Source organism: Gopherus flavomarginatus, chromosome 6 (genome assembly GCF_025201925.1).
Source record: "Gopherus flavomarginatus isolate rGopFla2 chromosome 6, rGopFla2.mat.asm, whole genome shotgun sequence".
NCBI lineage: Eukaryota > Metazoa > Chordata > Testudines > Testudinidae > Gopherus > Gopherus flavomarginatus.
The window spans coordinates 103,085,368-103,098,268 of record NC_066622.1 but is presented as its reverse complement, the minus strand read 5'-3'; the positions used below and the strand labels follow the sequence as shown (position 1 = coordinate 103,098,268).

The 12,901-nt window shown below is 41.1% G+C and overlaps 1 protein-coding gene across 7 annotated transcripts in view; it reads left to right on the top strand.

Annotated features, from left to right (window-relative positions):
* The window catches only part of PRKG1 (protein kinase cGMP-dependent 1), an 886,438-nt gene that overhangs the window by 853,135 nt on the left and 20,402 nt on the right, over nucleotides 1–12,901 (top strand). For all 7 annotated transcript variants that reach the window (XM_050959422.1, XM_050959421.1, XM_050959423.1 and 4 more), the window contains 2 exons: nucleotides 4,225–4,364; nucleotides 10,870–10,959. In XM_050959422.1, coding sequence (XP_050815379.1) covers nucleotides 4,225–4,364; nucleotides 10,870–10,959 — 230 coding nt within the window. The remainder of the gene's footprint in view (nucleotides 1–4,224; nucleotides 4,365–10,869; nucleotides 10,960–12,901) is intronic.

Here is a 12,901-nt window from a genome sequence, read left to right as displayed (position 1 = left end):
GTACTCTTGGGGGGATAGGGTTTTACTACCTTCAACCCTTTCTAGGTGGAACCCTGCAATCCTACCTCTCTTAGATTGGATCTCTGGGCTACAAACCCCCTGTTTCCCAACTGTTTACACTGCACTGCACAACAGGCTCAATTGTGTTTGGCACCTGTATCCTCTGGGAACCTTTGACAGTGACTGATTAAAGTGATTCGAAAATAGCTTCCTCAAAACAAAGCATAATTTATTTACTCAAAGGTATATCTTACACAACAAAAGGAATAAAACAAAAAAGTCCCATGTGCATATTTTCCCTTATCTAAATCTTACTCTTTCCTTGCAAGCTTTGGTACGTTCCAGTCAGCCTGGTCACTTCCATCTCTGGGTTGAGAGAGTCTGCTTGCTGCCGTTTGTGTGTGTCTCTGTCAGTATCTTTCCCTCGGAGGCTGCTGACAGCCCTCTCAATCTGCTTCTTTCAGATACTGTTATTAAGGTTTTAATATCCTCTTTGATCTTAAGCTCAGGTCTGGAAAAAAGTAAACTTTAGAGCCTGGCAGGAGCGTTCATCAATTAATAATTTCTCTGTTGTTTCCTCAAGGACCATTGGTATTCTCTGGACCAGACTGTACGTTATCTTTGCCATTGTTTTATTACTTCTTTGTTCTCTCACTCTGAGCCTCCTTTGATTTAACTCTGTGTAATCAGTTAGAATAATATCAAATGGGTGAATTGAGGTATATATGATATGTATGCAAAATAATACACATAACCCCCTCATTTTCCACATGCAGTAAACGCAGAACTATTCCCCTCCTCCCTATTTTTAAGTTGTATAGGCATAAGGCATAGCAGTGCAGCACAGTGCAGTGTAAACATAACGGAGTAATTGGGAAACCTGGATGGATGAGTGACAAGAAAGGTTTCTCTTAATTTGATGTGGATTGTATAGGTCTCCATACTCAGTCTCTCATAAAATGAGATGGCAAACATAAGCTTCCTGTAAAAATAATAATTGAGAATCTTGGTGTGGGAAGCAAGAACAGTTCTTCTGGAAAAACAAAAGTTTCATGTGGGACTGAAAATTCTTGCAACTATGGAGAAAATAAAAAACCACAAATACCAGGACTTAAATTATACTGACACAACAAGAGGTTTTTAAGAAAAGACTGCTTCAAAATTTAAAAACAGACTTACAATCATCTAAAGATATATATCCCATTCATTGCAAAGCAGAGACAGGCAACCACTTGTATCAGTGGCAGTGGGAATACTTATAGAACATCAGCATATCAATATATGCCAAGAGCAAGAAACATAAGCCAGCAAATCAGAGGCTGAAACAAGGTGCTTCCAATGCACGTAGTGACAGAAACATATGTAAAAGTAAAACCCTCAGAAATGTTATCAGAAGGGTCTAAGTAATGCTAGGATGTTCAATCCATCTTCAGATTTTCTTGATCTTAAATTCATCAGTCTTACACTGTGTCATACAAACTTGTCATGAGATTCTGTAGCCTTTTTCCATGAGGCAGCAAGCAAATATGACATGTCTATGACAAATGTGAAGAATTATAATATAACCATTTCTATAGAGATAGACCCGCTTGCAGAACTCACAGGTGCTAAACATAACACCATAGTATGAGACAATCTTGAGCAGATTGGCTGTGAGTCCACGTCAGAGTCTGAGCACACCCTTGGTCTTCACAGTTTACCTAAAACAGTCAGCCATGCCAGTAAAATGGACATTGGGTCATTATATATAAAACTTCTGAAGTAGAATTAAAAAATTAGAGTTTATGATAAAAATTGTTTATGTATAAAAATGGATCGTCATGTATTAAACATTGTTGCTGAATCACATGGGAAAGTGTTGCTCTTTAAGTAGTGCTATTTGGTGTACATTTATACTAGCTGAGTATTTACTCCTTGGTTTAAATTTAGTATATACATATGTGTTACCCTGGCTTTAGAGAGGACAGCTGTTATGTCCAGTAAAAGCTCTGATTCTGAGCAAATTAATCTACAGATTTTTCCACTCTGTTATTACACAGTTGGCATGAACTGAACCATTTAAAGTGTCTTCATAGCCACTCAGCAAGGATTGATGGGAAAGTGGAAGGATTTAAAGATTATAGTTTTCAAAGATAGGCTAGGAAGAATTTTGAAGGTGCCTTTTCTTAGATCAACCTAGATCTTTTTTTTCCTTTTATCTTAAGAAAATATGGTTGTCCTTTTTTTTAATAATTTTTTTTTTTAAATAATAGGTTATGTTTCATCCACATTATGTCCCTTCCTCAGAGACGAACTGGAGTTCTGATCTGGCCTGCATTTCAAAATCCTAGGTATATTGATAGAGAGGTCGTAAAATGAAACCTGAACATGAAAGCTGGCTTCATCTCTGTGTTTTCATAAAAATTGCCCAATAGCATTTGTACCATACACTGTACTATATGGAAATAATATAATTAACTATGTGCACTCTTCACAATGTGACAACGTGAGGTGATATGACTGGCTTACTGTAACAAGAGGAGAAATTTATCAAAGTAGGAGGCCAGATGCACGAATTATCAATTTTTCTGTCATTTGATGATAGCTACAAGGAAACTGGTTGGAAGTCAATTTTCCTTTTCAACTGCATAAAAGATCATGTGGATCAGTCACAGCACCTAGAATTATTAAGTGCTGCATATGTGCTTGTCTAGCAGTTTGTAATTATATTCCTTTGTTTAGCATGGGAGGTTTTTGTTTATTTGTTGCCTTGCTATCACTTAGCCAGCTCCAAGGAATTTTACTTATTTGTGGAGAAAGAAGGAGACAGGACAGATCCCTTCTGTTAGTTCTGCATTTTTGAAAGCCCTTCAGATGCCATTCCAGTAAGTTCTTATCTGTGAAAGCAGATGAATATATCAGGCCAAATTCTCTATTGACTTAAACACTATTCAACTCCATTGTCTGCCAATGGATACTGATGTCAATTCACATGATGTAAGTCAATGCAGAATTTGGCCTACTGCATATAGGGAGATGTTCTGAGGGATCTTAAGTGATTCCTGTGCTTAGGCCAAAGAAAAAAATAAAAATAAAAAATAAACTTTACAGACACCTGTTTTCTTAATAAGAAAAATAGATTAGTTGAGGGTCAAGGGTAAAAGTAAAGACATGTCAGAGCAGCACCATTGAAAAGCTAGCTTTGCTCATGCATTTAAACCTTTCAAGAACTCTATTCCCTTGTCAGAGTCAGTGGAAATGTTATAGTTATAGAAAAGGTTTTTGTTAAAGTTGTACACTTATTAGAACCAGCATCGTTATGCTGTGAGTATACCTGAGAGAAATATATAATGCTGTTGTGGTTGTTCTTCCTCTCAGCACAGACAGTTGTTGTAAATGGCTTTTCAATTCAATGGCATATCGTACTAACAAATGTATCAGTGGATATGGTGTAGCAATATGCCATATTTAGAAATCTAGTTTGCAGTGAACAGATCCAGTGAGTTAAAACTTGTGTTTTATTAAGGCATAAGAAACTGGCTAATTTCCAAATGGTTATCCCTGGGGGAGCTGGTTAATTTCCTAAGAGAGGAGCTAGGGAACACTGTGCTGGAAAAAAAGGGAGGGTTCCTAGCTCTTAGGAGCTGTTGAGTCATAACTTATGCCTGAATAAATTTTTGCTGCTACAAACTCTCCTCCTGTCCTTCCTTTGGCCTCACCTGGCCTCTTAATGTGACCCATATACCCATTCTGCCAAATCCCTCTCTTGGCCTAGAAATCAGGAGTGGGAGATAGGTTGCACTGGGGTGTCATACTAGGAACAGGAAAAATTGATCATGAAATTCAGAGTGGCTCTGTGCAGGGAGGCTGGGTCAGTTGATGAGAGTAAGCACTGAGGAAGGGGTGTTCTATTGGGCAGTCATAAGGTTGGAAATTAAGAAAGTATGAGAAAGGGACAGCATACTTGTGGTAGGTGGAGGAACTGAAGAAAAGTCAATTTGTCAGTCCCTCTGAGATTGCAGAATACTGAAGACGAGAACAGTCATCTTTAGTGCTCTGAGAATTAGGTTCATTTTTATTTCAGTTTGTTTAATTATGTTTATATCCCCCTATGAAATAAACTTTCTATTCTCCAGAAGAGCTAACATTTTTGGAAGGAACTAAAATGTGCGCATCCAAAATTCCAGATTGTTAAGGAGTTATGGGCACTGCTTCTAACTAATATATTTGCCACTTTTATTCAAGGTCCAGTTGAAAAGTGAAGAATCCAAAACATTTGCAATGAAGATACTGAAGAAACGTCACATAGTGGACACAAGACAGCAGGAGCACATACGCTCAGAGAAGCAGATAATGCAGGGGGCTCACTCAGACTTCATTGTGAGGTACTGTCACTACACTTCATAAACTCATTTCAAGTTGAGAATGTTCCAGTCTGGCTACTGTTTCTTATACAATTGCAATGTGTTATGGAATTGGTCATGAATTGTCCCACAAGCACTATAGGTAAAACACCTTTTAATCGTAGTCCATTGCTGTCAAGGGACTCTGCAAGTATGGCACCATAGTGTTCCATGTTTATTGTCTCTCAATTAGTTGACAAGTCTGCTCAATATTTTTAACTCTCAGCCCTGAAAACTCAACCTAGATTCTGGAAGTCAAGCTGTACTCTTTCTGGATCATGCACCAACAGCAGTAGTAGAGAGTCAACAATATTCAACAAATATTTTGATTGTGCACATGGCAAAACAGACTCTAGCTCATTACTCTTTGGTTTTATTGGCTCTCTAAGAGTAAAAAGCAGTAATACCAAATGTTGATCAGAAAGATAAGCAGATGTGACTCTGAATGTGTAACAAGAGGCGATAATACTTTTCTAACCATAATTACACTTACATTATCTGACAGTGAGCATCCCTTAAAATTGTGAATATTTGGGGGAAAACAGGATGGTGAGATGCTCCCTTATGTATTCATGATTATTGTAAGAGCCTTGGACAGTTGAAATATATAATATTCAATAAATATTGCAAAGGCATTGGCAATATTATTTAGCAAATTAGGTAATTAATAAAACTATTGCTGAAATCATTCTCTCTGTGGTAAAATCCATACACAGGTCTGTGGAGGATGAACTCCCCGGGAGGACACCCTTACAGAGATTTCCCCCCAACAAACATCACTCAGCTGGGGGTATCTCCTCCCCAGCAAAATATGCTGCAACACCCATCAGAAACTTGGCAGAAACTCTGATTCATGGGGAGGCGCTGTGCCTTTGCACCAGCTCTGGCCTTTGGCAGAACTCCCATTCCCTTGCAGCTCAATTCCACTGGAGATGAGGGCTAAGCAGAAAAGATAATATACCATGGAGCTTTATTATTTACCCAGGTGAACTCCACAGAGCTGGAGCAGAGACGATGTGTCCCTAACATACTCACTTCTCCCCCTGGCTGTCTAGTCTCATTTCCTACCTCTGTGCAGACCTTGGATGACAGAGGGGCCTCTGTGAGGTTTAAAAGACGACGGAACAGGGGGCTGCTGAGCCTTACTTTCACTCTGGAGGAAGGAGAGCTGCACACAAAAGATTTCTCTGTGCCTGGATTTAGACCTATAAGAACAGCAAATACTCTCTCCCAGTATTGAGATGAAATGGAACAATAACTTTGCCAGGGAGTATCTGTATATTTTTGATGAGTAGTGATTTATTTTCCTGTACTCTACATTAGACATCAGACAAAGAGAAATGTTTTCTAGTATCTTGTCGTACATGAGCATTAAATTACACAGGCTTGAAATGAAAATTGTATATGTATACCTTTTATTAGGGATTGAAGCACCATCTGTTATTGCCTTTGTAATATGTTTATTTCAGCCTCATGCCTGATTGATTTGCCACAGCAATTACTGTATGAAGTAAACAAGATGGCACTATATAATGCTTCAATTATCTTTACACTTTGCTTTTCTTTCATATTTGATCCATAAAAATGCCTCAGTTATCTAGATTTGAGATAGCACTAAAATTGCAAGTACTGCTTGTAGACTATTACAAGATACAAAATATTTTCTAAAGTTTTTAATGTGCTACCCACTGTCTGAATCAATATACTAATGTAATGGAAGGTGCCATTATATAACAACTAGCAGAACATGACCACTAAAAACATAAAGAACATTTTAACATAATTGAAAGAGAACATATTCTCAAGATTAGGAGCCTGATCCTGCAAACTTTTACATGACTAGTACCATTGACCTCAATAGCTAATGAAATATATACTAATCAACTTTTTGTGTGTATTTAATGCTTATGTAAGATAAACGGAAATACTTTCCAGTATCTTATCTTCAGGTGTATGCAGAATATTGGGAAAAAAAGCACTAAAATAAGGCTGCTCATGTAATGATCCATTTGCAAGGCTGCTATAAGGCTGGGTAAACCTAAAGATGTTAAAATTGATCAGAAACTGTTTAGGTAGGTTTATGCTACATACTTCTTATGGTGGCATGTACAGTATATACTCAGTAGCCCCCCTTTCCCCCTTCTGTTTTTTCTGTGACTATTGGCACTCTTGAAAGCAAGAGACAAATAACATTGACTCAGGCAGACTTTGCAAACTTCCTCAAGCAGCTCAGCAAGTGCTCCTCAGTCCTAACCTGGATCATAAGCCTCAAACTTTTCCAGTAGAGGTGAAAAGATGAATAGTTATTCCAGAATGTGTGATAGGATAATAATGATAACAACAATAGTAATAAAAAAACTAAGTGACATTGTGTTGTGCGCAGGGCCGGTGCAAGGAAGTTTTGCACCCTAGGTGAAACTTCCACCTTGCGCCCTCCCCCAAGCCCTGCGGCAGCTCCCTGCCCCCCCTCCTCCCTGAGGTGCCCCCCCCGTGGCAGCTCCTCCCCCTGCCCTGAGGCGCCCCCACCATGCTGCAGCTCCCCCCCCAGAGCCGTGCAGCACCTCCCCACCCTAGCTCACCTCTGCTCCGCCATCCTACCTGAGCACACCGCCCCTGCTCTAATTCTCCTCCCCTCCCAGACTTGTGGTGCCAAACAGCTGATTTGCACTGCAAGCCTGGGAGGCGGGAGAAGTGGAGCAGCGACCGCGTGCTGGGGAAGGAACTGCTGTAAAAAAAAGTGGAGACACCGCTTTTTGGTGCCCCCAAATCTTGGTGCCCTTGGCAACCGCCTAGTTCACCTTAATGGTAGCACCAGCCCTGGTTGTGCGCTGTACAAAGACAAACTGCCCAATTTCATGTCGTAATGTCCAGTAGGCACTATATTGAGACCAACACGTTTCATGTTACCTAAGCTAGTATTTAACCAAATGCCTCCAAAAATAAAAGACTAATGCATTAAACAACTGCATCATGATCCTTCAAGCATCCAGCTAGTCTATCCCTGCCTCATGGCATATGTCACACAACAGCTCCTTGAGAGGTATAACAAAGTATGTTATTTACTTTGAACCGCTCGATTCTGCAACACCTTCTGTTTTCATTGTAGTCAGCTGAGATTATCAGGCCCATAATGCTTAAAACATACAGAGCCCTGGGTGCATGGGTGTAATTGCACAGTCACAGAATATACTACAGAATCCATTCATTGCTGAAGAATTATGCTCCAGAATCTAACCTTTTGAGATAGTTTAAAATAATGTTCTATATGATGTGGCTGCAAAGAAAACATTCCAAATGTGAGATCTGCGTGTAAACAGACATAGCACAGTGTGCTTCTTTCTGCAGAGAGCCTGAAATGTTAACTCTCACAGGCCTGGTCTACACTACGCGTTTAAACCGATTTTAGCAGCGTTAAACCGATTTAACACTGTACTCGTCCACACTACGAGGCCCTTTATATCGATATAAAGGGCTCTTTAAATCGGTTTCTGTACTCCTCCCTGACGAGAGGAGTAGTGCTAAAATTGGTATTACCATATCAGATTAGGATTAGTGTGGCCACAAATCGACGGTATTGGCCTCCGGGCGGTATCCCACAGTGCACCACTGTGACTGCTCTGGACAGCAATCTGAACTCGGATGCAGTGGCCAGGTAAACAGGAAAAGCCCCGCGAAATTTTGATTTTCATTTCCTGTTTGCTCAGCGTGGAGCTCTGATCAGCACGGGTGGCAATGCAGTCCCAAATCCAAAAAGAGCTCCAGCATGGACCGTACAGGAGATACTGGATCTGATCGCTGTATGGGGAGACAAATCTGTTCTATCAAAGTTCCGTTACAGAAGACGAAATGCCAAAGCGTTTGAAAAAAAATCTACAGGCTACACAGTGCTGCGTGACAAGCATAACGGGAAGCCAGAGACTCAAATGGACGCTCATGGAGGGAGGGAGGGGGTACAGAGGACTCCAGCTATTCCACAGTCCCCAGCAGTCTCCAAAAACTATCTGCATTCTTGTCTGAGCTCCCAATGCCTGTAGGTTCAAACACATTGTCCGGCGTGGTTCAGGGAATAGCTCGTCAATTTACTCCCCCTCCTCCCCCCGTGAAAGAAAAGGGAAAGAAATTGTTTCTTGACTTCTTTCAATGTCACCCTATGTCTACTGAATGCTGCTGGTAGACGCAATGCTGCAGCAGTAAAGAGCAGTATCCACTCCTCTCCCCTGCCTGGTGGCAGACGGTGCAGTAGGACTGGTAACCGTCCTTGTTATCAACCCGTGAATGCTCCTGGCTTGCCTCAGGTGAGGTCGGCTGGGGGCACCTGGGTAAAAATAGGAATGATTCCTGGTCATTCCCAGTAGATGGGACAGAATGGCTGGTAACCGTCCTCATCATAGCAACTGAGGGCTGAGCTCCATCAGCCCCCTCCCTTTCCTATGTAAAGAAAAGATTCTGTCCTGCCTGGACTATCATAGCAGTGGGATGCTGGGCTCCTCTCCCCCGCACCGCTTAATGTCCTGGACTGTCATAGCACCGGGAGGCTGCCTCCCCTCATTTTATCTCACTAACAAATCATTGTTTCTTATTCCTGCATTCTTTGTAACTTCATGACACAAATGGAGGGGACACTGCCACGGTAGCCCAGGAAGGTTGGGGGAGGAGGGAAGCAACGGGTGGGGTTGTTGCAGGGGCACCCCCCATGAATGGCATGTAGCTCATCATTTTTGCGGGATCTGACACGGAGCAGCTGTACTCTCTGATACACTGCTTCTCTAGTACACTTGCCCCATATTCTAGGCAGGACTGACTCTATTTTTAGAAACCATAAAGGAGGGATTTACTTGGGGAGTCATTCCCAGTTTTGCTTTTGCGCCCCCAGCCGATCTCAGCCAGGGGCACCCATGATAGCAGCAGACAGTACAGAAGGACAGATAACCGTCATCTCATTGTCAATTTACACCGGCAGCAGACGGTACAGAACGACTGGTAAACATCTCTGCTATCATGCAAAAGCAAATGAATGCTGCTGTGTAGCGCTGGAGTATCGCCTCTGTCCGCGGCATCCAGTACACATACGGTGACTGTGAAAATAAAAAGCTGAACAGGCTCCATGGTTGCCGTGCTATGGCGTCTGCCAGGGCAATCCAGGGAAAAAGGGCGCGAAATGATTGTCTGCCGTTGCTTTCCCGGAGGAAGGAATGACTGACGACATTTACCCAGAACCACCCGCGACAAAGATTTTTGCCCCATCAGCCACTGGGCTCTCAACCCAGAATTCTAAGGGGCAGGGGAGACTACGAGAACTATGGGATAGCTACGGAATAGCTACCCACAGTGCAACGCTCCGGAAATCAACGCTAGCCTCGGACCGTGGACGCACACCGCCGAATTAATGTGCTTAGTGTGGCCACGTGCACTCGACTTTATACAATCTGTTTTATAAAACCGGTTTATGTAAAATCGGAATTATCCCGTAGTGTAGACGTACCCACCGACATAACAATAACTCTGAGAATAGTTCGCCTCAGTGCTATGGTAACTCTGAAATCTAATGCTGGTGATTTAAATGTCAACACTGGGAGCTAATGTACTTATCCAACAAACTCAAACTGTTTCCCAGACCTTAACTTCCCAGGAGCCAAAAACCCCAACGGTCCTCTACCCATCTGCGAAAATGTACAGCTTCCTCCCAGAAAGATTCTACAAAAAATATCTGGGCAGCATAAAATTAATTTAGTTTAATGACAAATGAGATAATACAACAATGTAGAATTCCTTGTATTACTTTCATATTTAATTAATTAAATAAACTCCATTTATTTAATTTATCTGAAGCTGGTACACAGTTTCCAGTCTGCTTCACAAGAATGTTGCAGAAATGCGTAGAAAGGAATGTTTTCCTGTAGAATTTAGATCAAGCCTGACATACATTACATGCTGAATACATGTTACTTGCCCCAACTATCTCCATTAGGCAGATTTTCCCACATATTCAATCATCCTGGATGAGGAAACAAGCATCTTTTGATATTTTTATAAGGTCTATGAAATGTAAAAGCAAATTGTGTTAAATTCTTACATGAACCAAACTTAAGGGGCATTCTTTTGAAATTATTAAATGAAAGGAAGGCTTCAGATCTACAGACTGACTCCTTCCTTTGAAGGATAAATGATCTACTCATTACAAGAAATGGTGTACATATTGTCTTGCCTCTCTTTCAAGTGATCTTGGAAAGCAGCAACATCAGGTCTAAGGAGTTAGAAATGTCATGCCCTGAATTTAGTTCCCAGAGTAGCAACATCATCATCTTATAATACACTTCAACACTAAAATACTGCATCTGTTCTGCTGAAACATTTCAAGTATGATACAACAGAATGAAGACAGTAAGTGAGATTCATGGTTAATAAAGAGTGTGAAGTACCACAGGAATACTTTTTACCAAAAAGAATGCTTTAACTTTTATTGCATTTTCTTGTTTGCAAACAATAGGCTATACAGAACATTCAAGGACAGCAAATATTTATACATGTTGATGGAAGCCTGTCTAGGTGGAGAGCTTTGGACAATTCTCAGGGACAGGTAAGAAATTTTAGAAACCTTCTATCTGAAAGGGAAAATTATATGTCACTGTAAATTGTAATATTGTATATCTTTATTCCTAGCAGACAAACTCTAACATACATTAAAGGCGAGATGTATCACCAAGCTCTGCTTGGCACAGGACACAGAAAGGGTGGAGAAAGTCTTGTTACAGCCTCTTCTTCCCCCCATCCTGGAGATGACTAGGGACTAAAGTGGCCCATCATAACTTGGAGTAACCTAAGGGCTGCTCTAAATTACACTAACTAGGGCAGTGATCACTCCACCAGCTGAGGATTGTCCTCTGCCACCTTACCATGCCCCCTTCCAGACCCTTCCACTTAACCTGAGCATCTTAGGATCCATAAAAAGGGAACAGACTCAGGGGAGAGGATCTGATTCATAGTGGCCTAAATTGCAGGGAGTGTATTCAGTGTATATTTTGGGAGGGGGAATGGGTAAGGGAGACAGAGGGAGGAAGCAAGCAAGAGGAGGCAGTAGCCTCCCTTATTACCTTTAGACTAGCCCAACAGTGCGCACACTCACCTAGGGGATGTGGGAGACCTGAGTTCAATTTCCCTTCCCTGATGTGAAGCTGGAGTTTGAACTTGGGTCTCTGACATTGCAGAGGAGTGCCCTAATCAAAGTTACAGGATACTTTTAACCTTAGTGTGTCTGGCTCAAATCCACAAAGCTACTTAGGCACCTAAACCTGAGACTTAGTTGAGTTTAGGTGCCTAAGTCCCAGTTTTGGCTCCACCATGATTCACAAAACTCCTGCTGAATCCCATAGTCACCTAAACTCATTTAGCACCTAATTTTTCAGAGTAAAAGTTCCCCTGTGTGTTGCCTATATTTCAGCCTCTGATAACATACGTTGCTGCCTCCCCTTAGGGGTATGTGTACACTGAAATTAAAAACTCGTGGCTGGCCTGTGCCAACTGACTCGGGCTCACGGGGCTCGGGCTAAAGGGCTGTTTAACTGAGGTGTAGGTGTTTAGGCTGAGGCTGGAGCCTGAGCTCTGAGAGCCCAGACCCCAGCCCAAGTGAACATCTACACCACAATGTTACAGCTCCATGCCCAAAGCACCCTAAGCCCAAGTCAGCTTACAAGGGCCAGCTGCAGGTGTTTAACTGATGTGTAGACATAGCCTTTGTGGTTCCCTCCATCTGTGTCTCAGTTCCTCATCTGTAAAATGAGGATAATATCCCCTTACTCCACAGGGGTTGTAAAAAGATGAATTCCTAAATGTTTTTGAAGCACCTTAGACACAGTGATGAGTGCCATAGAAAAGTCCATGCAGGAATTAATAATTCTCTCATCAGATAAGGATTTGAAAAGTGTGTAGTCAATAAGGCATGGGCCAATGAACAATGAGGAGAACATAAGCTGCTCAGACAACTTTAATTCTGGCATTTCCTAACTTTTGGTTGCTTGACTTTGTAACTTTAATAATGTTCTTTTAACTTAGCTTTTTGGGTGTAATGTATATATTACATATGAGGGGAGATAACCATGTGGTAAACTGTACACAAACACTCTATAAATATATGAACACAATTAGAAATGTAATAGATAAGATTAAATTTGTAAATTGAATGTTGTCCTCAGAGTAAACAGGCAATTTAAACATTAAAAGAAAATGGAGCAGAAAACAAATATCAAACTTATATTTTAATTATCCCTAAGAAGTTACTTTTATTATTTTTTATATTCCACTTCTTCTAAAAATCTGCCTGCCCTCAATATATTTAAAAGCATTACAATTCCAAAGCTAACAGGTGTCTGGATTTAGTCATTTTTTAAATTTTTTTCAGAAGTCTGATAAATTCTTTCATTCCTTTGCTCTTGAATTGTGGTTTCTACTGCCATCTAGCTTAGCAGCACATTTATTTTAGTTTCAGTTAGTAGAGCTCAAACAATTCTGCTGTCAAAATCTAA